The sequence below is a fragment of the Martes martes genome (assembly GCF_963455335.1).
Source record: "Martes martes genome assembly, chromosome: 17".
Lineage (NCBI taxonomy): Eukaryota > Metazoa > Chordata > Mammalia > Carnivora > Mustelidae > Martes > Martes martes.
Window position 1 is genome coordinate 26,596,164 of NC_137905.1, and position 25,648 is coordinate 26,621,811.

General features: G+C 54.3%; 1 protein-coding gene across 1 annotated transcript in view; it reads left to right on the forward strand.

The window, feature by feature from the left end:
- CNGB1 (cyclic nucleotide gated channel subunit beta 1) overlaps window positions 1-25,648 on the forward strand; it is a gene marked incomplete at both ends in the record, with an annotated part of 60,443 nt that overhangs the window by 13,717 nt on the left and 21,078 nt on the right. The window contains 14 exons of the mRNA XM_080828522.1: window positions 822-984; window positions 7,298-7,385; window positions 8,030-8,069; window positions 8,188-8,267; window positions 9,530-9,797; window positions 13,307-13,466; window positions 16,198-16,305; window positions 18,614-18,771; window positions 19,838-19,993; window positions 21,046-21,254; window positions 22,270-22,320; window positions 22,586-22,672; window positions 24,239-24,303; window positions 25,162-25,284. Of these exons, the coding sequence (XP_080684648.1) occupies window positions 822-984; window positions 7,298-7,385; window positions 8,030-8,069; window positions 8,188-8,267; window positions 9,530-9,797; window positions 13,307-13,466; window positions 16,198-16,305; window positions 18,614-18,771; window positions 19,838-19,993; window positions 21,046-21,254; window positions 22,270-22,320; window positions 22,586-22,672; window positions 24,239-24,303; window positions 25,162-25,284 (1,756 nt within the window). The remainder of the gene's footprint in view (window positions 1-821; window positions 985-7,297; window positions 7,386-8,029; window positions 8,070-8,187; window positions 8,268-9,529; window positions 9,798-13,306; window positions 13,467-16,197; window positions 16,306-18,613; window positions 18,772-19,837; window positions 19,994-21,045; window positions 21,255-22,269; window positions 22,321-22,585; window positions 22,673-24,238; window positions 24,304-25,161; window positions 25,285-25,648) is intronic.

Sequence of the window (25,648 nt, forward strand, 5' to 3'; positions counted from 1 at the left end):
TTCTAGTCACAGGATAAGATGTGAGACCAACTTCCATTTAAAGTCACTGTTCATAATTTCATGCTTGGTTCAAGGGCCAGCCAAGACCTGAAGATTTTGGGACTACCTGGGATCCAGGCAATCTCCCCTCTTCCCCCCACCCTTTCTCATGCTTGTTGGGCTTAGGTTCCTGATGAAACTATCCTATGCCCACTTCTGCCAGGCTCACAGCCCCACACCATTTGGATTGTCAGAGACCCGGGTACATAGAGAAATAGTGAAAATGACCAATTCCAATCTGAAGATGGGACCTTCACTACCAGAAAGTCAATCCCCTTGGAAGCTAGAGCCTCTAGGCCCAGAAGGGAAAGACTTCTGGAAGCGGATGCTGAGGTTAGGAGCATGAGTATGCTGTCACCAGTGGGCGGCATCTAGAGAACAGGCAGGGGGCAAGCTCTCTCTGCATCCCTCGGGACAGTCCAGGCCACCATGCACTTGCAGCCTGGAATTTCATATCACCTGGGAGGCCATGGTTCTGCTTTCGCACAAACTTCCAAGAAGGAGGCCCAAGGGGACACACAGGCTAACTGTAATCGAAGCTCTACCTCAAGAGGAAAAGGAGGGGGAAGACGACTGGAAGGAGACAATGTGAATGATCGTGAGCTTCAGCCCGGCACCTTAGCACTGATCTGGTTGCTGAGGTTCCCTGCATGATGGTGCTGTTCCTGCTGCTTGCCTGAGAGCTGGCTCATGGTGGGTGATGGCCGAGGCCCCCCCATGTGGCCCCCTGGACTCAGAGGCCCAAGCCCACTGTCCCCCCCTCCATCCTGTGTCCCCTGCAGTCTGCATCCTCCCTGGAGGCCAAGAGGAGCCCGATCTCGTCCTAGAAGAGGTTGACCCTCACTGGGAGGAGCACGAACATCAGGATGGCGGCACTGACCTGCAGGGCCCAGAGGTGGTTCCAGCTGATGAAGAAGAGAATGAAGCCTTGGAGGAGATGCCCAGGTGGGAGCCAGAAAAAGCCCCGGAAAAAAGTGATCGTTTGGGAAGATAACAGGCATGTGGTAGGGAATCCCAAAGGTACCAAAGGGCTTACAGAACAGGAACCAAACCTGATTCCACTCCTCCTCGCTGCACCTCGCTCTGTTCGTTCTGGTCTTTCCACCTTCCATGCACAGAAAGATCATCCACGGTTGTTTTTACAACTGCGTAATATTCCACCGTGTGACTGTGCCGTAATTGGACTAATCTGCCCACCATAGACATTTATGATTCTGAAATTGTGTTATTATAAATAATTGTGCAACAAACACTCTGGCACAGATGTCCTTACACATGAGTAGGTGTCCAGGACAAATTTCTGGAAGGGGGGCATGGGGCATGGGAACGTGTGACAGTGGTAATGATTGCCACTTGTCTCCATAGGGACAGCATGATCTTTTGTTCCCACCAGCGATCTTGGTGATAGCCTCTCGAGCTGGGAGGTCTCAGGTCCTCAGGCCCATGACCTACATTGTAAAGATGGGGAAACTGAGGCTCAGAGAGGCTCAGGGGCTGATCTAGGGCTTATACTAGGACAGCAGGGGCTGGGTCAGGTCCCTTGTGTCATGCAGAGGCTGCTCAGGTGGGGTTCCTCAGGTCAAGTCTTGGTTGAGAAGTTCAGCTCTGGTCTCAGGGGTAGTGGGACATCTTCCTGAAAATGGAGACAGGAGGGAGATGGGGGGGAGCTACAAGTGGCCTCACTTCCTACTTCTGACCTCAACTTAGGGATCTGCCCCAGATTCAAGAGGAAAGAGAAGATGAGGAGGAGGATGGAGAGGAAGAGGAAGAAGAGGAGGAGGAGCTGAAGTAAGACGCTTGTGTGTTCTTTGTCTTCTCTGCAAGGGTGACCCAGGGAGGGTTACAGTGGGGGTAGTGGGGCTTCTGGTTGGGGCGGGGGTGGGGGGAGCGCCTCTGTTCGTTCTGTGCTGTGTACTGCTGGGCACTGACCAGAGAGGTTGGGGAAGCTGGGGGTCTCCCACTGTGCTCACAATGACCTGGAATTCCTATGGCCCACCACTTCACAGCCTCCCACACACCTATACCCACACCCACAACACACACACACACACACACACACACACACACACACACACTAGAACGCAGCCTCCCTGGGGGTGGGGGATTTTGTCTGTTGTGCTCACTCCCACATCCCTAGATCCTTGGTGCCAAATGAGTGTTGGCTGAATGCATGGATGAAGGAGCGAAGGGGCCCATGCAATGGGCTCACAGCCCCTGTCATGGAACCAAAGCATTGGTCTGTGTCCCCCTCCACCCCGCCAATGATGGTCCCATGGGTGCCTCTGACCCCACGAAGGCCACCCTGGATTCTGTCCTCCTGGAATGGTTGATTCTCTGCTCTCATCCATAAAGATTACACCTGAACACACAGAGAAATCAGTCATAATAATGCTTCAAGAATGGCGATCAGAAACCACTAAAAGTTTAATCATCAAACCTGCTAAGAGACTAGATCTTAAGTATTCTAACAACTAAAAAGAAATGATCATTATTTCACCCAGTAGAGGTGCTAATTGTCATCACGGTGGCAATCACATTATAATCTACAAACGCGTCAGATCAACGCGCTGCTCATCTAAAATTTATATAGTGTTCTCTGTCAAACATATTTCAGTAATAATACAAAAAGACCACTAAGATGGAGAAGATTTTTCCCAATGTGGGATGGACAGAAGGACAGATGGAAAGGGGACAGATGGGGAGATGGAGAGCAGACAGTTGGACCTGAGGGTGGGGTTGGGGGGTGGGAGGTTGGAGATGTAAAGTCAGGAGTCTGGCCACAAAGATGGAACTGGAAACCACAGGGCTGGAGGAGATGCTGGGGGAGCCGGTGTGGAGAGAGGAGAGGCCCAAAGGTACCAAAGAGGGGAGTGGGAGATGGGAAGAGCATAGAACCTGGGGGTTTCGAAGAGAGCCTCAAAAGCAGTCCACATGTCTGGGGACAGTTACAGTGCAGCTGGTGGACATGGCGGCGGGGGGGCGGGGGGGAGATGGCGCTTCAGAGGCAGGGGACCAGGTTGTGAAGACCTTGGACTTGCTCTCCCAGGAGCAATGGGGAGCCACGGAAGGTTTGTGAGCAAGGGAGTGGCGTGATCTGGCAGCTGCACTGTGGAGAGACTGAGGCAGGGAGAGCCGTGTGGAGGTTGTTATCATGGGGCAGGCCAGACTGATTTAACCTGTCCCTTGCATTATTCCCTGTCCCTGTCACTGGGCCCTCTGTGGTGTCCCCTGGCCTACACCCTTCCTCCCTGGCCTGAGACATGGGCTCTGCTCCTCCTGGCAGACTGATCTGGGCAAGTTCACACCACACAGAGCATCTGCCTCTGCATCCATGGTATGGAGACACACACAGTCCCAGCAGAGTGGTGAGAGGGCCAGCTGTGTAGCAGGCATATTAGGGCCTGGCCTGCAGTGGGCGCCCCATCAAATGTCGTTGATGTTCTCATCCCCACTGAGGGTCCCTTCCAGTCCCAGGCAAGAAATCGTTACACCGTGAAACCAACACAGGACTTCTGGGCTGGAGGCCTGCTCAGTGGCTTCTGGTTTTAGTCCACCTATCCCTAGTTCACATATAACTTTTTCATCCTTGGCAGGAGACTACACACCTACTTGCTTGCCTCCAATGATAGGGAGCTCACAACCTCTTGAGGACTGTCCATCCCATCCTTATACACCTCTGACTTATGAAATTATTTCCTCCACAAAAATAAGCATGTTTCCCTATGGTTTCTGTGACATAGTCCGATGTCTGCCCTTTGGGTCCCCTGGAGCCAGGCTGCTCTCCCTGACAGGTGACACCCGATCTCCTGGATGAAGACTTAGGTGCAGCCAAGCCTTGTTAGTACAGCCCCATCCGCCACCTGCTTTCCGCCTCAGAGGCCAGCAAGTCTGTGTGCTCACACACATGCACATGTAGCAAACACACATGTATTCTCAGTGCACGGTATACACGGGCACACACACATATCTGCACTCTAGGTACACACGAATACACACAAACTGACATGCTGGGTTGTGCGCAGGTATGCACGCAGTTACACCCACACATAGCCTGCACACACAACCCACACTTGCACACGCAGGCACACTGCTACACACTTGCACGTGGCCACCCTACGCCCTGCACGCGTGCTCGTGCACGCAAGCACATGTATGTAGCTACCCACAAATGCTCCAGACACACACGTATCCGCACAAATGTCTATCCTAAGTTTCCAACTCTGGGAACTTTTGGGCCCCGGGGCCCTAGGTTGGGACAAGGGCACCAGTTGGGTGAGTGAGTGATGTCCGGGCCAGGGCCAGAGGGCGTGGGTCATGGGCGGAGGGACTGGGCTGTCTCTGGCTGAGGGAGGATGCTCTGGGCTGGCTTCGTGGAGGCACAGGGGTTACTGATGACGTGCACAGGCCCTGGTAACAGGCAGACGGTCGCCTAGCGACCTGGTTTCTGCCAGCAACAGCTCGGCTTTTCCTAGCAACCGCAGCCTTTCGGTCCCCACCTGGCCTCCCTGGGGGCATTTCTGCAGAGTTCCCGGCACATCCCCTCAATTTGATTAGAAGCAGGAAGGATCAGTGGCTCATCGGCGACCCGAGCCACACTGGCTCCAGAGCTGGCCTGGCAGGCTTGGGGCTGGGCCGGGGCTCTCCCAGTTGTCTCCCTGTGTGCCCCCGACCCGAGGGTTGGGATGTATGTCATCGCCCCCAGCTGACCTCCTGCATCATGGGCGTTCTTGTTGGCAAAGACGGCGAGACCCAAGTAGGTGGCTCCTTCTTCCTAAGGGCTCCCCTTCTTTCTATCAGGGTTGGGATGCCTGGTGAGGAGTGTGCTGAGGACTCTTGCTTTGGGCTGTCACCTGCCAGGTGAGTTGGGGGACAGGGAGCAGATAGTCAACTCTCGGCTACTCCCTGCACCTTTAACTCGGATGGCCGGCTGTGGGGGTCGTCCGGGGGTGCCCACCTCAGCCAGTCTTTCTGATCCTCCCCTGGGATTGGGGAGGTTTCTAGAAGTGGATTCTCTGTGGCTTCTGGGCCAGGCAAGAGGGGGCCTGGGGCACACTGCTGACCAGGGGTAACATGACGTTGGGTACATAGCTCCCCAGGCAGCCCCTGGTGGTGCTGACAGGGCCACGGTAGGGCTTGTTAGATGTTTGTGCAAGATGTTTCCCAATCCACGTGGGTGATTCCTAACCCCGCAGATGCTGCCTCCTTTACTATTAGTAATAATAATGACGAGAACGATCATGACAACGGTGGCCATTTGTGTAATGCTTGGTGTCCATGCCAGACTCTGGGCACTGATTATTCATCCCGCTTCACAGACGAGAGAACTGGGGCTCGGCCACGGTCCCCTTCACGTCCAGGGTGCGCTGCCAGCGAGCACAGAGCTGGGAGCAAAACCAACACTCGATGCCCCACGAGAGGAAAGTTGCTTATCAGTGTTGAGAGATGGAGGATCAAGAATGACACCAGACGTGGGAAGTCTTTTTCGACTTTTTCACTGGCCCTTTTGGCCTCCCTCAGAGAAGTCAGGCTGAACAGGCTGAGCAGTCCTGCTGATTTGACAGATGGGCAAACAGAGGCAGCCCGAGGGCTTCCCGGTGTTGTGCTCAGGGCCATTCAGATTTCCCGGCCTCATTCTAGAATGAGCAAGACCCCAGGCTGTGGATGTTCATGTCCTTGGCCTTTGTGCTTTGAGAACGGGGAAGGGCATGGTTCCCATCTCACGTTTAGGCGCCTTCAAGCACATTTTAATTTCTTTTAACGTCAGACCCAAAAATGAACTTTTCAATGGAAGAGGTTATATATAGTATTGAATCTTATATAAATGCAGTCAGAAAATATAATTTTTATTTTTAAGGACGAAGGGGCCCAAGAAGGCTAAACTGCTCAGGCAGAGTCATCATGTGCCCTTGCTTTTGAGACTTGAATCTCTTGAAGAAAATCTGTTTCTTCCTGGGCAGGGTGGGGAGTATGATCCTGACAGCTGAGGCCCCTTACATGGAAAATAGCTACGTGTCGATGAAGGGAAATGAAGAGAGCTGGGTGCTGGGATCCTCAGGACACTTGCCTCACTCCTCTGTCCCGTGGGGCCGTGTAGACCCTCAGAGGCAGGCAGCCAAGTATTGTGTCCATGCCCATGTTTCATCCAGGCTTGCCTTGTGCCAGCCGTGTGACTGTGGATGGACCATCTGTGCCTTCAATTGCTGAGCTGGAATGGGACCAGTCATAGCCCCGGGCTCTCAGGGTGGTCTGGGTGAGGATGGGGGCCACTGTGACCGTGTGATCACTGACTGAGTCCCTCTCCCAGGCCTCTGGCTCCAAACTGACTGGGGCTGCCATTCTGTCCCCACTTCCTCACCCACCTTGGGAGGGCTGAAGGTTGGTGCTCTGGGTAGGAGATGGTGAATCTGGGTTTTCTGGACAGTGGACACAGCAGACCGCTCTCCATGAGCTCTCGCTGACAGAGGTCTGTGGGGCAGGGTGGGCCACCAGGAATCAGGATCCAGTTCTAATCATGGAAGTCCCATTGGCCCCTGGATCTGAGTCACCATTTTAATGCACAGGCTGCACACAGGCTTCGAAGGGTCCAATTTAACCTATAGATGGGCTCTTTTGTTTATCTACATATTGCTAGGAGTCTATTAACTTGGATTAATTTCTAGCATCTAAAGATTGGAGATTCCACCTTTAAAGGTGGAGTTCAGGCTCTTCTCAAAAATCAGACCTTCAAGCCAAGTGGGGTTCCCGACTCAGATCTGTGTGGTGTCACACAATCTGCTGTGTGACTTTGGCCAGCTCAGATCACCTCTCTGGGCCTCATTTTTCTTGTACTCCCCGCCCTGCCTGCATCACCAGCGTCACCTAGAGGCTCGCAGAGGGGAAATGCTGGGAGTACATTTTGAACACTATTCAATACAGTTTGTTCCCACCCCGCAGAGGACAATCCCTCAAGCCTTCCACCATGCTTTTCTTTGCACATGCTGTTCCCCGTTCCTGGATACCCTTCCTCGCCTGTTCCTCACTGTGAACTCATTGTCCCTGAGGTCCAGCCCAGAGGCCACCTCCTCTGGGCAGGCTTCCTTCCTAGGCACAGTGGGGGTCTACCTGCCCCATTTAGGGAGCCTCATGAGGGTGAGGACCTATTCTGGGCCATCTTTGTGCACCAGCTCCCAACAGAGGGGCTGGCTCCCGTTAGGCAGGGCTCAGGAAATGTCTAACCCCCCTAACACTAGCCCTTTCCTCCTCCCCCTTGGGGTCACAGTGTCCTGCTGGATAGCTGTCTGGAGGCGCAGGCTGGTGAGGATCGAAGTGAAGTAGACGGGACCCAGCCCCAGAAGGCCTCGCAGCAGGTACAGAGCAGCACCAGGCCTGGTTCCCGACTACTTCTGGGGCCTGGCTGGGCTTTGTCTACTTTGTTTACAGAGGGATTTTCAGCCGGTGAGATGCCCCCTGGACAAAGGGGAGCAGAGTGGTGGGTACTGCAGGGCCTGGCTTATACCAGGGGTCAGGTGGGATCAGGGAGGGCCTGGGGTGACACGGCCATGGGTGGGGAGCAGCTGGTCCTGTAGGCCAGTCCTCACATGGCTGTGTGACGCTGGACACATCACCTCCCCACTCTGGGCCTATAAAATGGGGCTGAAAACCCCTCCCCATGGAGTCCCACAGAGTCGTCCAATGTGAAGGGCAGCACCCAGCTGTGGCGGCTGCTTGGTCCCCACATGCACAGAGCTGCATGGGAACACCTCCTGCTCTGTGCAAAGTCCAGGTGCAGGGGCCCAGGGCTTCTGGGTGCCCTCCCCTCTACACGGTGGGGGCCGTCTCCTGGGTGCTCCAACAGCTGGAGGGGCAGGGCCTGACCAATCCGGCAGGGCAAGGAGTTGAATAGGGGCCCAGGAGACCTCTTGAAGACAGATCTCCCAAAAGGATCTGGGCTGGCCTGGGGCAAGGAGGGGCCTTGATGGTCCAGCTCTTGTTTCCACTTTCCTGTCCGCAGGAGCTGCCAAAGGAAGAGGCCGTGACTGTCAGTCCAGAAGGTAAGGGTGTGCTGGGGGTGGGGGGCGGGGCACAGCGCTTTGACAGATGATACTTTCAGGCTGGGGGCAGGGTACTCACCCCCCTCCCTCCATCTCTACTGTCCCCACACCCCTGTAGGGTGCAGTCTCATCCTGCACCTGTCTCATCCTCAGGCAAAACCCATCCTCTGTGTCTTGGGGCCACATTATCAGAGCTTGGTGATGTATTTCAAAGGCCCCAGGGGAACTGTGGGAGGCTCTCAGGACGCCAGCGGGCCCGTGGAAACCCCACTCCCAGTCAGCCCTTCCTGTCGCCCAACCCGCACTCGCTGGGAACGCAGCTCTCTGGGCTACCATCTAGAGAGGGTTTGGATGAAACGGAGCATCTCTGAGGGAAAATTGGGACCCAAGCTTGCAAAGGGCCCGTCCTGGACCCTGTGCTTGATGAGCTTTTCCTTCCTGGGCAGATCCCCAGGCTGAACCCAGCAGATGCACTTTGCTCTTATTTGCCAATCCCACTCCTGAACCTGAGAACTCTTGGTGTGGCAGAGTCTCGGGGAGCCAGGCTGGGGAGCCCCAGACAGACGGACATGGAGCCCGGGCCTTGTGAGACTCCATGCTTCTCAAGCCACCCTGGGAGGCAGACAGACCATTTCACAGATGAGAAAACTAAGGCTCTGAGTGGGCAGAAAGTGGCTGAGCACTCAAGGCCACAGACCTGCACTTCACTCTGGGTTCCTCCCTCTGCCTGCTGTGGGACCTGGAACCAGGCTGTGTGACTTCTCTTAATTGTGGCTCCCAAATCAAGAAAGACAGGGCAATAGTAGTACCTGCCTCATAGGGCAGTTGGTCAGAGTGGCAGGGGGACAATGTGTCGAAGGTACCCGAAGCTGTGTGGCACCGAGGCAGGAGGCCATAATGGGGACCAGCCAGCTGGCAACTGACACAGGACTAGACACAGGTGTCCTGACCCCAGGTGTCCCAAGTTTGCTCCCCATCTGATCTTTGAAAATCACCTTCTTTTTTTTTTTTTTTAAGATTTTATTCATTTATTTGTCAGAAGGAGAGAGTGCACAAGCAGGGGGAGAGGCAGGCAGAGGGAGACGCAGACTCCCCATTGAGCAGGGAGCCCCATGCTGGACTTGATCCCAGATCATGACCTGAGCCGAAGGCAGACGCTTAACGACTGAGCCACCCAGGTGTCCCTGATTCTAACTTTTTCTGTCTGAGGTGGGAAATGCTACATGTGGTTGGTTAACAGAGAAGCTCAAGAAGGTGGGGGGGTCTGATGCTGTCCCTTGGAGCTGCCGAGTAGACCAGTCAACGTGACTTGGTGACGCATTCAGTGTTCAGGGACACAAACGGTGTTCGGGCGTTAGGGGCAGCTGCTGCAAGCACAGGCAGGCACCGGGTGGGTCCAAGTTGGTGCTGGCGGGGAGGAGGCCCCCATGCCTCCCCCAACCCTGTGTTCCTGGTTGCAGTCCCCAGGGTCCCACACCTGCCTGAGCTCCACTGGCCCCAGCACCATGGCTCAGCCAGGCCAGGACGTGGAGCTGAGTCGCCTGGTCCAGGACCAGCCGCCCGGCCAGGTGGCCCCAGGGCTTGCTCCCCCAACCCTGGCAGAGCACCTCCCCAATGTGCCCAGCTACCGCCCCTCAATCACCCGCATCCCCGTCCTCATCTCCCGGAGGACGGCCTTGTCCAACTCCAACTTCGCCAAGGAGACCAGGAATTCCGTCCGTCGCCTAGGTAGTGTGATCTCGTTCTCGTGCACCCAGCATGCTCGCACCTGTGCTGTGGGCTCCTGCATGGCTTGGGCTGTTCCCTGCATGGGTGCCATGGTCCAGGGATGGGATTACCAGTTGAACTAGAAAACCACCCCCTCTTCCTCTGCTGATCAATGCCTTTATCTTGCTTCATGGTGACTTAAGGGGTATTAGTCCATTTATCTCTGTACCTAAAAATCCCATAATTAGCAATTAATTTCTTTGGGTTAAACATTGCATTCTGCAGAGCATCATTTTTTATAGGTAGTCAATCACACCCTAGTTTAAATAAATTACTAAGATAGCTAGGCTAAGAGATCTGGGTGGAGAAAGAGAATAAATTGAGGGCAATGGGGCAGAGGTGGAGTGTGGGGACCCATTTCAGACAGAATCCTACCAAATTTCAGACAAAATCCTACCGATCCTGAGGATTTTCTGGGACTTGGACTTTCTTTTTTTTTTTTTTTTAAAGATTTATTTATTTATCTATTTGACAGACAGAGATCACAAGTAGGCAGAGAGGCAGGCAGAGAGAGTGGGGGAAGAAGGCTCCCTGCTGAGCAGAGAGCCTGATGCGGGGCTCGATCCCAGGACCCCGGGATCGCGACCTGAGTGGAAGGCAGAGGCCTCAACCCACTGAGCCACCCAGGTACCCCGGACTTGGACTTTCTGAGGACTGTCGATATCCTCCCAGCAAATCCCATTTTAGGAAAGGAGAGGCCCCGGGTGGCTGCAGGCCAACTAGGAGGGGAGGCATCCTCAGGAGCCAGTGAAGAAGGAGGGCAAGTCTGGATCCTGGTAGCCCTTGGGCTCCGGCTGCTTGCTTCAGGATGACAAGAGGACCCAGGGACAGCAGGGTGCTTCTGGACTAACCCCTATCACTTTCTGCTTTAACTTAAGCCAGACCCGCCCTCTTTCCCTTTTCATGTGTTTATTTTGGGGGGATAGTGTGCAAGGTTGCCTGTGAGGTCAGTAGACAGGCAGACTCGAACATTTCATGAGTGGAGATCCACTGCTGTCTTCTCTCCCTGGTCTGCAATAGGCACAGAATGAGGGCGATCAGCCCCACCACAAGGGTTGACGCTCCCAGGCTGGGTCTTCTGGGCAAGCCCCACATCTACTCACTCCTGAGTGTCCCCTAATTTCCACCTCCCCCACAGATCCCTTCTGAATTTTTGCTATATTCTGTACCAATTCTACTTTGATTGGCTTGCCGTTTTTCTTTCACGGGAATCATTTTTTAAATTTAATTAAGTTTATTCAATCAGGAACCTTCACTATACTATTCCAGTGGGCAACCAGCATTGCTTGCCATAAGTAGAGGGCATAAATAGAAATAACCGCAAATGAACTGAAAACCAAGTCATGCGGAGAATTTCAGCAAAGGGCGATGGCCTGCGGAAGGCTCCCCGGGGAGACCTGCCCTCTTAGCCACAAAGGTGTTAAGGCTGAGGAGCACGGGGCTGAGACTTTGTCTCTGTGCATTCAGGAGCTAGAGAGGACTGAAATGGGAGGAATGTTCTCATTCCATGTTTCCTTTGTCGTGTCTGTGCCATCTGAAGTCACCTTGAATCCTCCCTGGTCCCTGGGAGCCTCCCCACTTGGGGAAACAGTCCCACTGCAGGGTTGGGACCATGGGCTGATGCAGCCATGGTGGTACGGCCCGCGATGGTGTGAGATGCTGCGGGTACGGCATGGCAGCCCGTAGGACGGGCGCTATCCCCGTGTCCAGGATGCTGCTTGGCCTGGAGCAAGCGCTTGTCCAAACGGAGACCTCCGCGTAAGCGGGTCACCAGCCTCAGGACGAAGGAAGAGGATAAATTTTAGAGCTGGGCTGCCTGGATCCAAATCTTGGCTCTGCGGCCGGTTCCTTCATCGATCTGTGCTTCAGTTTATCCACAAGATGGGGACGGCAGTAACAGTGCTCTTCTAGAAGGGCCCAGAAAGGGGAAAGAATTAATCTATGTAAAGCACTAAGAGTTTAGTGAAACGGATGGCAGGCATGTAGGAAGGGCTTTACAGTAAATATGACTCTTCTCTCAACCAATATAATCATGCTGTGTTATTCTATTTTTCATAATATGATTTTTGTTCTATAAACATGAAACACCGGGCTTAGGGGTTTTCCTCCATTCCTGGGGGCGACAGAGGTTGCAGAGTCTTGCTCAGGGTGAGGCAGGGTCCAGGAGGACCTGCCCCCTCCCAGGCTCCCCAGGACGGCCTTACGGAGGGCCCTGGGGCTATGCTGGGGGCAGTGTGGGGCGCTGAGCATTTTGGACAGTACCCCATCCCCCCGGCCCGGTCTGGGAAGCTGGTTGAAGTCCCTGGTGCCTCGCTCTCTCCTGCTTTCCATAGCCTGGGGAAATCTCTTGTTAGTCTGGCAACACCTCTTCCTTAAATGTTTAGAAACTTCTCTATTCCTGCTCATCCTCTTCCTCTGAGAGCTTAAGGCTTAGTAGAGCAAATGCCAAAAGGTCTTGTTCAGCTTCCCTCCTAAGCTACATTCCACAAAGTGCTGGCTTTTCCCCATGGCGGCCATTTAAAAAGAAAGTCGAGTCTCCAAGGGCTTCAGAATTCTCCCTCTCCTCATTCTGGGTATAATGGGCCCGGCTCTCAGCGAGTGGTCCCCCCCAGGTACGGCCGAGAGAGGGGGACCCGTTTTGGCCCCTCAGTGTCCTCTGAGCTTTGCCTCAGGCAAGCCTGTCCCCACAGTCCCTGGGGTGGGTGATAAAGGCTGAGGCAGGGCCACCCCCAGACTTGCAAAGGAGGACCCTGTCCTGGGACACGGGACCCAGCACACTGGACCCAGCCCCAGGCCTCTCAGAGGTCAGGAGAAGGGTTGGGCTGATGAATTTCTGGGGGTCCTGGCACGTCCAGAAACAAGGAGGTACCAAAACACATTCCCAAACAAGGGTGACACATACTCCAAGGACAGGCTGTTATCCTTGATGGAGAGAAACTGCCCAATGTCTCCATTTGAGGCCCTTCGAGAATGTGAGGCCTTGTGCCTTTGTGACCCCCACTTTGGGATGGGGAAACTGAGGCCCAGAGAGGGGAAGCACAGAGGCTGTGCTAGGCCAGGCCCCCAGACTTGGACTCTCTCAGCCTCCCCCTGCCTTCTCTGGGTGCTGCCCCTCCCACCCCTCACCACTCCTGCCACACCCCAGGTCCTTGAGCCTTCCCTAGGCCCTGGGAAACCAGAGCTTGGGAGAGCTGGACTCCAGACCGCGCTCCTGAGTTTCTGGGGCCTCGAAGGTGTCATGGCTTCGTTTGCAGCTCCTGGGCTGGTGTCTGGGGTGGCCAAGGGCCTCAGAGGCCCCCAGGATCTGCATTCTTGCACCCCTGCATGGAGCTCTCCGGTGGGCCCCACTGGGAGCGGAGGCTCTTGGTGGCCCCTCCAAACATGCTTTCTGTGGCTTTATTCAGAACAGAGCAAAGCCCTTGGGACCTGGCTTCTCTCTCTCTGACTGTCCTCTCCTCCCTCTCTCCAAGTGCCGGCTACAAAGGAGCTCCCGGAAGTGCAGGTGGAAGATGCTGATGCGGCCCACCATCCCCTCATCGTGGAGAACCCACCCACACCCGAGCTGCCACCACCTTCTCCTGCCAAATCCGACACCCTCGCGGTCCCGGGATCTGCCGCAGGGTCCGAAAGGTCAGCTTTTATGCTTCTCTTGGGCTTTTCACTGCACCGTGCCCTCTCTCCATTTGGCAGAAGGAGAGACTGAGGCCAGAGTGGGGAAAGCAGCTGGCCCAAGGTCACTCAGTGACTTGGTGTCAGAACTGGGACTATGGCCCCACTTTCTGGTCCTCAACCCTGGTTTAGGACTCTATAAAGAGTTCTCCAAGGAAATCCTGTCCCAAGTACTGTCAGCTGTAAGATAGAAGGGTAATAAATGTGACAAGACTAATTTCCACCCCCTTGTTTTACTTTAAAATAAGGGAATGGAGATACCAAAAAAACACTAGAAAAATAAGCATCCCTTGTCCCACTACACTACCTTGTCTATGGGCTCATGGGTTTGTGTGGTTTTAACTGGAGGGATGACTTGGATCACATTTCATTTGAGACCACATCTGACCTTCCTCCAGCTCTGTGTGCCAGAATGAACTTCACAAATCCCTTCTTGTTGGACACCGTCCATAGCGGAGCTATGGACATCTTTGGGGCTTCTTTCTGTCTTTGGGCTCCTTTCTCAAAAGTGGGAGAGCTGTGCACATTTTTATGCTTCTTGATAGAAATTTGTTGCACGATTGGAGTTGGTTTTGAACAGCCTGAGCCAGGTAACAGAGAGTTCTTGTGTACAGCTGTAGGCAAACTGTGAAGTGCAGTTTAATGCTTTGTGAATGACTGCATTTAAGCTGTAGGGGAGCTGCCAGTGCTTCTCCTGTGGTGGTTGCACTGGGAGATAGTTCCTTTTTCTTGATTAATCATTGCTCTCGTCCATGGGTCCTTGAGGACTCTCTCAGCCAACGTAAAAAGCCTGCTGTAACAGAGATAGCTAGATGTGGCCAACTGAGGGCTCTCTGATTTTAATGTGAAGAAAAGAGTCATAATCTCATCTAGCCTTGGAACACAGCTCACTGTCCCATTCATTCTTTCGTTTCATTCATTGAACTATGCAGAACACAGCAGAAACAAACACACAAACAAACAAAAAGACAGAGCTAATATTGTTACAGACATCTGGCCTGCCTCTCTCTGTTTTCTTTTTATAGGTTAGGTTGGGGTGGATATATGGACACAGAGAGGGGAGTAGGCTCCTTTGGGGATAGAATCTAAGCCCTCTGCCTTTTGTTTATGGGCTGGGCCTATGAGGCTCCTCTTGTTCTTATCATTCACTCATTCACTCATTCATTCATTCATAAACATTTACTGAACATCTTTATGTGTCAGGCTCTCTCTGGGTAGTGGGGGATGCATCACGGAGAAGCCTGACAGGGGCCTACTGTTACAGAGCTGATGTTCTGGTGGGACTGAGATAGACAATGAACAAGGAATTAAATAAACAGACAAGACTGTCCTAGAGAGCTCTAAGTTGAACCCTGACTTTGAGAAATCAGGGGAACCTCTACCGGAGTCTTTGCCCGAGCTTGACCCCGAGAGGGGAGAATTCTGATACCTGACTTGGGAAGCCTATGGGACTGCCTATGGTCAGGGGTGGAATGAGCATTGTGGGCAACTGATAGGCACCAAAAACCCATGGAAATCACAGACCCTGATGGAGGGGCACATGGGCTGGGCCCTGCCTCATAGCTTAAAGCCTTGGTTTGAGGTGACTCCCATCTTACACTTACCGATGTGAGGCTTGAGGCAAGCCAGTGAACACTCCTAGTCCTCTGTGTTCCTACTGGAAGATGGGGATAGACACACCACCTGTTACGAGATTGCTGGAAGAATTCAATGAGCTAATTCGTGTAAGGTGCTCAGCACAGGGCTGCACACGAAGCAGGGCTGTGGGAGCCTGGCTGCTGATGGAGTTCCACACTCTGGCATCTCGGGCAGCATGTGCCCTCCTGGCTCAGGAGAAGGCACCAGGCCGGGCGCAAGAGGACCGAGTTTGGGTCTCACCTGTGCAAATTCTGGCCTTGGTGTTCACAGGTGGGAATTTTAACAAGAGTGTGAAGGAGGTGAATCCATGAGTGTTGCCATTCCTGGCACGCTGGCAGAAGGTCATAGGATAGTTTCAGAGCCTTCTGGAATAAAGGCAGAGGCTGCACATCCCTCCATCTGTATCCCTCTAGAAGCCTCTGAGATCCTGAGTCGCGATGGTTGAGGATGGGAAGAGTCACAGGTGAATTCACACCCAGACACTATCAGCCGGGACTCCGATGGCTCCAGATGCAGAGTCCTGTGGAAGACGTGGACTGAATGACAGGGGACCCCGGGGAGGATTTGCTCTCCCTTCCTCAGACTGGGAGCCTGGAGGGGGTGTGCTGGGAGGGGAAAGCAGAAGAACATTTAAGCTGAGGCCCCACTGAGTCCTGAGTATCTCACTGAGTTGAGTAGATATGGTCCCATTTTAGAGATGGGGAGACTGAGATGGTTCAGAGAGTTTAAGTCACTTGCCAAGGTCACACACTAGTAGGAAGCAGGACTGGGATGCAAAATCCGGATTGCCTGATACCAAGTCAATGTTGTTACTTTTACACTAGGACATTGAACAGATGTGGAGACTGAGGTCCAGAGGGCGGCTGTGTCCGTCCCCTCTCTCTTTTTTTCTCCATGAAGGCAACTGAGGACCCTTTGGTGGCACCAACACCCCTGGCCCCATTCCTCCCCTGCCCAGGGTTCAGCCCTGGGTGATCTGTAGCGGTCAAGATTGGCTCCCTTCCCCTTGTGGCTCCTGCCCTTACTGAAGGCCCCTCCGTCCTTGTCCTTGCAGGAAGAGGCTGCCCTCCCAAGATGATGACGTTGAAGAGCTCAAGGCACTGTCACCAGCTGAATCACCCATGGTCGCCTGGTTGGACCCGTCCAGCCCACAGGGCACTGAGTGAGTGGGGACCACCCCCAGGGTTTCAGAGGGTGGTTGGAAGTCTGGGTGGGGATGAGGAGACAAGGAGAGAGGGTTGGGTTGGTGGGGGAGAGTATGGACGTTTCTAGAACCTTCCACCACTTTGCCAATGGCTTCTGAGCAGTAAGACAGAGCTGGGTCTCCTGTCCAGGCTGCTTCTGGCTGGCCTAGGGGTTCTGTACAGTCTGTAGAATGCACAGAGGCTTTGTTGTAAAGGAGAGAGAGGCTCCTGGACCCTAAGCCAAGGTTGGGTCCTGGCTCTAAACCCCTGAGAAGGTCAGCAGGGGAATCGAGGACCACAAGGATTTCCAGGGGTCTGAACCCAGGGAGCTTATTAAAAATACAGATTCCCGGGGCACCTGGGTGGCTCAGTGGGTTAAAGCCTCTGCCTTCAGCTCAGGTCATGATCTTAGGGTCCTGGGATCGGGCCCCGCATTGGGCTCTTTGCTCAGCAGGGAGCCTGCTTCCCCCCTCCCCTTCTCTCTGCCTGCCTCTCTGCCTACTTGTGGTCTCTGTCTGTCAAATAAATAATAAAATAAAATCTTTTTCAAAAAAATTCGGATTCCCAGCTCCCAGCCCAGACCCACTGCATCAGAAGCTCAGACAGTGGGCCCTGGGGGACTGACATCTTTATAAGCCTCCAGCTGATTCTGATTATAAACTGGTCTGTGGGACAGTGTTTAGAGGCGACAGTGAGGGCACTGGGACCTGGGTCTGTGACATCTAACTATTCCAAGGGCTGGGCCAACAGATGATGTTTTCTGGAAGAGTCTGGGATGCCTGGTTGATGGTGAATCCCCCGGCCCCAGGCTCTGGCCTGGGACCCCCATCCTATTCCCAGCCTCAGCTCCTAGAGGGGCCACAGGAGGCACTGGGCTTTCCTGCCAGCCTTCCCACCCCCCCATAATTTTATGGAGTTTGTTTTAGGGAGCTGTGGAAAGTTCAGAAAAGTTAAAAGAGAAAGAAAAATATCCAAACCTCACCCATAGTTCACTGGTCCATGTGAGTATACAGTGCAATTCCATCTTATGCAGTAGGGTGAGGACAGGGTCAGAGTTTAGTACCAGAAAACAGGGCAGGAATCAGTTATAATAATAAAAATTACCCTTGAAGCCTCTTAAGGAGTTCAGCGTGGGGACCCATACATTAGCGAGGTGGGTTTGGCTGGTATAACAATTAGACCCCACAGATGCAGTGGCTTAAGCAACACAGTGTCTCATTTATCATAATCATGTCACCAGACACCTGTTTCAGGTCAGTGGCGGGTTCTGCTCCAGGCAGTCATTTAGGGACCCTGTTGACAACAGCCCTGCCACCTGTGTGTGGCTTCTGAGACCCTGTGGGTCAGTCCTAGACGGAGAGAATGCCAGACAGGGGGCCCAAAGATGTACACAGCAAGTCTGCTCACGTTCTTCTTGGGGGAGCCCGCCCGGCCACCCTCGTGGGGAGTCTGCATCCTAGCGACCACTCCCCACGGGCGGGAGCGGATGTGGGCAAGCAGTTTGTGTCTCCGCATACCTGTGTGCACTTTTTTGTTGGGGTCCCCATGCTGCTGGTCTCCAGCTGCCTCGTCAGGTGAGCACCCAGGGACTAGGGGGCTTGAGTGCCGGTGCCCCCATGTCAGAAAACACATAGATGTGAAAACACTAGGATTGCACTCAGCTCAGCACGATGGTCAGAGGGACGCTACTCAGAGGACAGCTGATTTGAGGCCTGTCTCAGCCCACCCAGGGTGCTTGACCCAGGCTGACCAGCGCCTCGGGCAGACTCACATTCATTCTCTCTCTGTCCATCTCTCTGTCCATCTGTCTCTCTTGCTGCAAGTACAGACAGTTTAAATTCCTAGAAGTTAAAAGAATATAGAATGGATCTGCCCTGTTTTTTTCCATCAACTATTTCCTGAGCCAAAAGCATAGCCCTGTCCCCTCTTTGATCTGTCCCAGACGCGAATCTCCTGGGAACCCCAAACTGGGGCTAACCGTCCTGACCTGAGTTCCAAGAGTTTCCCCCTAAATCGCAAGTGGGATCAAAGTTTTCTCAGAACTGCCCATCGGAATCAGATCCTGTGTGGTACATTCTCTAAAAGCTGGGCACCCAGGTGTGAGCCTCAGACTGAATTTCCTCCTAGGAGCTATTAAAGTGGCTTTGATGTTTCTGGTGTCAGAAGGAAACTGGGGCAGCTTTTGCCTCCTTTGGGCCGGATGGGATACAGAGGCTGCTTGGCTGTTGCCCGGGGGCATGGGGGTCCCTTCCCATCTAGCCTGCTCAGCATCAGGTGTGTCCACAGTGGCCAGGATCGTGCAGCCTCGGCGGCCAGCCAGAACAGCGCCATCATCAACGACCGGCTCCAGGAGCTGGTGAAGCTTTTCAAGGAGCGGACAGAGAAGGTGAAGGAGAAGCTCATCGACCCTGACGTCACCTCCGATGAGGAGAGCCCTAAGCCCTGTAAGGCCAGAGCTGGGATGGTTCAACCTGCCAGAAATGGGTCCCCTAGAGCCCCTTGTAAGCTCATGGTGAGGGTACCCCCCAGGAAATGGTTGGGTGCTTGAGAAAAGCCCAGCTCCCCACTGTCTGGATTTTTGGGTCCTGTATGTACAGCTTTAGCTATGGAACCAGGGGAGGGAATAAGGTCAAAGTTCTGACCAATGACCCGATTGGATTTGGCTCCCCCCGACCCCCACAGGACAAGTACTTCCTCCTCGACCCTTCTGGCCCTTTCCCACTGGCAGGCAGGTGGTCCAGCCTGGGTGGGATCTCATGGCCTTATACACAGATGGTGTTCACCCCCCACTTTTCTTTTCAGTCTTATTTTTTGGAGGTCTCGTTTGCAATAGTCTCATGGAGCTTCCTGAAAGTTTCATGCTTTCCAGATTCCAGGAGGAAATGAGAGAAGTGCTCTCTTGTCAGGGAGGTTTTCCACGTCTTTCCAAAGGAGGACTGTACCTTCGAGCTCAGGGCGCTAACAACAGACCTAGCAGGGCCTGGATCCACAGTCCTAAAGCTAGAATCATAGTCATATTGAACCTACAGAAGTCAATGCCTAGGTCACCAACGCCATCACCTTCAATGCACAGGGAGGCTGTGGTCTCCTTCAGTGTCTCATTTCGGAGACGAAGGAGTTCAGTTTCCTGCTCTGAAAAACCCAGAGCAAGGTTTCCCTGGTTTCTGGCTCTTGGGGGCGGGGGTCAGGGGTACGAAACACCCCCAGCCCTCCAAAGAGAACCAAGGGGGTCCAAACACAGACGCACAAACAGACTTCTGAAAATGCCTAACTTGCCCAGAAACACTTCATTCTGGGCCGTCCCTGAGAAGCAGCTTCAGCCTGGCAGCTGGTAAGAGTATCCGGCTGGGTGCCGTGGGCTTTGCTGTGGACAGCACCCTGGCTTCCGCACGCAGAGCTGACAACAGGGGACAGGGGGCCTCCAGGGTCCCTGAGGCTCCAGGTCCAGAGTCTGTGGTTGGTTGCCCTCTTTCTGTAGCCTCTCAGATGGTCCCCCATGTCCTTCTGCAGCCCCAGCCAAGAAAGCCCCGGAGCCGGCCCCGGAACAGAAGGCGGCTGAGGCCGGGCAGACCGAGGAGGAGCACTATTGTGACATGCTCTGCTGCAAGTTCAAGCGCCGCCCCTGGAAGTCCTACCGGTTTCCGCAGAGCATCGACCCGCTGACCAGTGAGTCCTGGGTGGGACCAGGCCAGCCACTGCTGCCACCGCGTGCTGTGTGAGGGCAGGGGGCTGAGCGAGAGGAGCCGGGGGTGGGTGGGCGGGGGCTAGAGATCGAGGGAGCGCCAGAAGCAAACAAGCAAAGCCCCTGAGTAGGAACCTACCATCACCCTCACCTGACAGAGAAGGAAACCGAGGCATGACTAGTTGGTGACAGACCAGGAGCCCTACCCTGACTCTTCCCCTAGTCTGCCTTCTACTCTGCTCTCGAGGGCCCCTTCCTGGAGCTGCTGCTCTGAGCAGAGAAGGGCAGAGATTCTTCTGACATCTCAAGTGAATTCCCCTCACTTTGCTTTTATTTAGCATGTTCTCTTCCTTGGCAATGACAGCCCTTCCTATGGGCACAGCACTTTACAGTTTACGAAGCTCCCAGCCTTTCTTAGCTGACCTCTCCTTGTGCCTTCCCTGGGGAGCAGGGCAGGTGCCAGAGAGAGATGTTCCTGTGGTCACACAAGAAGTCCTGGGGGGACAGGACGCCAATCCTGGTGTCCACTGGGTCTCTAAAATGACCGCGTGACCCATGACTTCCACCCATGCACCCACCCACCTGTCTGTGCCCATCTTCCAGGCATTATTTACTGTTGTGTATTTAAAGCAGGAAATACATTTTTTGAAATATTTCAAAGAGAATGAGAGCGAAAGTGTTTTCTAGTTAGCTGCCTATTATCTAATACACCCCCATCCCCCCCCCCCACTGAGTACTCTGGTTTATTAGGGCCTGGCAGTGATTTATTTTTAAATCAGAGATAGTTTTACATACACACACAGGCACACGCACACACGCAGGCACACAGGCAGACGCACACACACCGGCGCACAGGCACACGCACACACACAGGCACACAGGCAGACGCACACACGTGCCTACCCCACTTACAGAAATGCCACATCTAGGAATAGACTCTTGGTAAGAAGGACGCACTCCCCTGATGCTCCTGCGAGGAGCCCTCCTCCGACCGACTGACCTTCTAGAACAGTCCCGCCCCCTGGCTCCCCCACAGACCTGATGTACATCCTGTGGCTGTTCTTCGTGGTGCTGGCCTGGAACTGGAACTGCTGGCTGATTCCCGTGCGCTGGGCCTTCCCTTACCAGACACCGGACAACATCCACCTGTGGCTGCTGATGGACTATCTGTGCGACCTCGTCTACCTCCTGGACATCACTGTGTTCCAGATGCGCCTGCAGTTTGTCAGAGGCGGGGACATCATTGTGAGGCCCGGGCAGGGGGAGGCGGCAGCAGCGCGGCCAGGGGCAGGGGGGCGGGCGGCGCAGCAGGGCCTTCGGGACCCCGACCCCGGTTGCTGCTGTGATAGACGAATGAACAAGGTCTCGGGGACGTGCACCCATGTTTGTTCAAATTACACACACCAAACCCTGCTCATGGGTGAGGGGGCTCCTGGACTACCAGGTGGACCTAAAGATAGAAAGCCGGCCAGGGAACAACCTTCAGATGGACCTGGTTCAAATCCCAGCTCTACCACTGATAGCTCTGCAGCCCCCCTCTGAGCCTCGGTTTTGTCATCCGTAAAATGGGGGGTACTCATTGTTCCCACCTCATAGCGTTGCAGGGAGGGGGGATTGAGATGATGTCCGCAGAGCCCTTCAGCATGGCAAGCAACATTTCCTGGGGGTCCTGCAAAAGAACACACTGCCTGGACCAGTGTGAGACCCTGTGCCCTGGTCAGGCCCCACTCCCTGGGGAGGAAACTGAGTCCTCATTTTGACTTGGCGAAGGCAGAGGGCCCAGTCCCTGTATCTCTGTGCAGGTCACTTTCCCAAATGTCACCCTGGTGGGGGGCTGCTCCTCCGTGTGCAGGCGGACGCTTGTTGTGTCTCTAGAACAATTTAGAGGAAACAGAATTCCCTGGGCAGCCTCTTACCCCGGCCTGATGAGAGCAGCAGCCGTTTCCTCAGAAAACCAGGTTACAAAGGGTCCAGTTAAGACCCATGTGCTAAGAGAACGACCCTAATATTGACTCCCCCGCTAAGAAGTCGGAATCTAGCTGGGTGATCTTGGACCACTTCCCGCTCTCCGGGAGGTCTACCCTCCCCCCTTGCAGACCTGTGGACCCTGAGGCTTTCTCTCCCCAAAGCTCAGCTGTGCCCCTGAGGCTGTTCCTCTGATAGGAAGGTGGAAACTCTGCAGGGATGTCCAGGCGGCTCCACCTGGGGTCAGGAATGAAGCTCACGGGCCATTTCACAGTCAGCATTCCATTTCTTTCAGACCGACAAGAAGGAGATGCGCAATAACTACCTGAAATCTCGTCGCTTTAAGGTGTGTGCCAAGGGTACAAGCTTCCTCCGCACCTTGAAGGGAGGTGTGGCTGGGGACTCTGGGTGCTTTGGGACCAATGCGATGTGATTCCCACCAGAATCCCACTGCTAGGCTCATGGAGGTTTGTGGGTACAAGGCTCTCTGCCCCTCCAGGTGCATTCCGACCTCACCCTTCCGCCCAAGGTAGAGACCCTGTCACTCCCCCACCCCCCAGCCCCCTGGGGCTGCCTGTTTTATACACTGCGGTGTCCCACGGGGATTTCAGATGGACATGCTCTGCCTCCTGCCCTTGGACTTGTTCTACCTGAAGTTTGGTGTGAATCCCCTCCTGCGCTTGCCCCGCTGTTTGAAGGTAGGCTTCCCGTCCAGGCCCTTCAGCTCTCCTGTGCTCTGCACTAGCATCATGATGTCCCCCCTGAGCAGCACTGGGGAGCGGGGACGGGCAGGGGTGTCAGGGTGGCCCCAGAGGGGATGGGAAATTCCCTGGAAGTGTTAGAGCTTCTTTACTGTGCTGTGTGTTAGGGATTTGTTCCAGAAGCTTAATAAGTACATAGTCTTCAACTCTACGAGTGTTGTTAGTACCAGCATTTTACCAGAGAGGTTAAGTAACTTGCCCTAGGTCACACAGGTCAGAAGGAATAGAGTCGGATTGGAACCTAGGCAGTATGCCTCCACTGTCTGTGCCTTCAGTCATTACAGAAACACAAGAGAGGGACTTCTGCTTTACGATGGTCTGCATCTCAAAGATGGGGACACCGAGGCTTGAAAACCTTGGGTGACTTGCCCAAGGTCACAGGAGCCGGGAAGTACCCAGAATAGATTTGGACGTGCAGCCTAATACCTGTCTCATTGTTCGTTGCTGCTCGGCGTCATGACAGTCGTCCCTCCTACCACTGGGGCAGAGCCAGTGTCCCAGTGAAGGTGACACAGTATAAAGGAGAGACCAGGCAGTGGTCCGTTTAGTGTGACCAGGGATGACAGCCTGTTGGAGCTCTTGGAATCTCCCAAGTGGGATTTCCTGGCAGACCAACTGTGGATCCACAAGCCAAGTTTTACAACCCACCCCCACCCCACCCATAGTGATGGGATTCATATCTGGTGTTTAGCATGACTCAGGACAAAACTCGGAGCCTCAGAGGAGAGAGAGCCAAGCCCACGGCCCCTTGCATCCCATGTAAACTCTGGAGGGACTTTAGAAGGACCCCTGAAGGATGACCAGCCCATGGCTCGGGGAATATCCCCCACGGTCATTCTCCAATGTCCACAACACGTGTGCAGTGTGGCCACTTTGAGTACGCTCTGGGATCGAATCCTGCCTCTGCCACTTGGCAGCTGTGTGCTTTGGGCAGCTGCCTCAACGTCACAAAGTGCCAGTGTCCTCTCTGTAAAAGGAGAATGGTACCACGTACCTCACGTGTAAATTAGCAAGAAGGTAATGAGTAGAAAGCGCAGCCATCAAAGGTGCTCAGTAAAGAAGAGAAGCTACTATCACGCTTTTATTATAAAAACAAGCCTTTGAAGGATCTAAGTAAGGGGCGGTAGGGATGCTGTTTCTTTATCAAATGGTTTCCTTCATAAGCAAATGTTGCAAACAGGGTTCTTGAGAAGCGTCACCCCTGAAAATGTCATGATAGGCCTCGGGAGGTTTCTGGGAGCCCCCCCCCCACATATGCAAACTGTGAGAACAGGACTAGGCGTAGTTTCTAGGAGAAGAGGGGTCACAGTTTCCCACGGATTGATAAAGGGAGTTTCTGGTCCCCACCCCTCAGAGGGCTCCGGACCTCTGATGTTGGATGATCACTGTCCAGCCTCCTCTGGGGGGCGCTGCAGAAGGAGCCCTCTGTGCTGGGGACCAGGGGAGGCTGACACGGCGTGCCACAGGTGGTGGGCCGTCCTGATGCTTTGCTCTTCCTCCCAGTACATGGCCTTCTTCGAGTTTAACAGCCGCCTGGAAGCCATCCTCAGCAAAGCCTATGTTTACAGGTGAGACACGCATGCACGCACACGTGCACGTGAGCGCACACACAACACAGGCTGTTTGCGGCAACAACAGCACTAGGCATTCCCTACTCATATTTCTTCCCCTTTTAAGCTCCTCTGGCCCCATGGGCCCCAGTCCTACCGGAAGCCAGGCCTCTTCCTGGCCCTTCTCTGAAGGGATGTTTGTTTTTCTAGAGAGCCAGGAATGTCCCATTTCCCCCAATTGTGAGGAGGGCACACAGAAGTCCGTGTGCACGGCTCACCGCTATTTTCATGGAGCCAGGCATCATTTTGATCTCAGCTCGGGGAACTGGGCCCCTCAATCCTGCTCGATCACAGTGGGCATGACTGTAAGGACAGTGGGCCATCTCTCAATGTTGGAGAGTGGGGCACAAGCCCAGCTGGGCCACGTGCAGGGGCAGAGCTTCTCCACGTCGCTCACGAAGTGGTCCTTCTCTGCACATGTCTGTCCCTTCCCTGCCCCCTCCAAGGCTACAGCTCCCGCTGTCCTTTGCTGTCCTTCACACCCCCAGAACTATCGGCACATGGAGCTCAGGGCCATCCCAGGCCCTGGCCTTGACAACTTGCCGTTCACACGCCACCGTCCCTAGCTGGCAAAGTCTCCAGCAAGCATGTGGTTGGCACAGTCCATCCAGCCGGATGTCCATCCTGCCAGGTGTCTGCCAGGTGTCCATTCTGCCAGGCAGTGGGGCCAGACCATGACATTCCATCAGGGCCATGACCAAGGCACGTGTCGGGGGTGGGTAAAGGTGGGTTTGTTCCCTGCAGTCCCTACCCTTGGGGCGAGAGGTCATGGCCACCTGCTCTGCCACCGTGTTCATGCGTGTCCTTCCTCTGCAGGGTGATCAGGACCACGGCTTACCTGCTCTATAGCCTGCACGTGAACTCTTGTCTGTATTACTGGGCGTCAGCCTATCAGGGCATCGGCTCCACTCACTGGGTTTACGATGGCGTGGGAAACGGGTGAGCCACAGTCTTCTTCCTGGGGCTGTAATTCACTGAGGGCCCAGAAGGAGGTCCCATTGCTGCCCTGTTGCTGAGGCTGTCGTAGTCCCAAGGAGCTACTGACATGAGGAAGTTTGAGGACCACGTCTCTGAGTCCTCACTGAGCTAACATTTCCTGAGCACCTGCCATGTGCCAGGCAGAGAGGGGCACAAACAGGAACAAGACTTGCTAGAAAGGTCCTTTCAGCCTCCTAAAGCCTAAGAGAGTTGGCAAATTCGCCTCCCACGTGCATCTACTCCTTTATCCCATGGACAAGGCCAAGTGGGAAGGAGGCCAGAACAAACCTCTCAACGTAGCTCCCCAGACATCGCTAGCCATGCG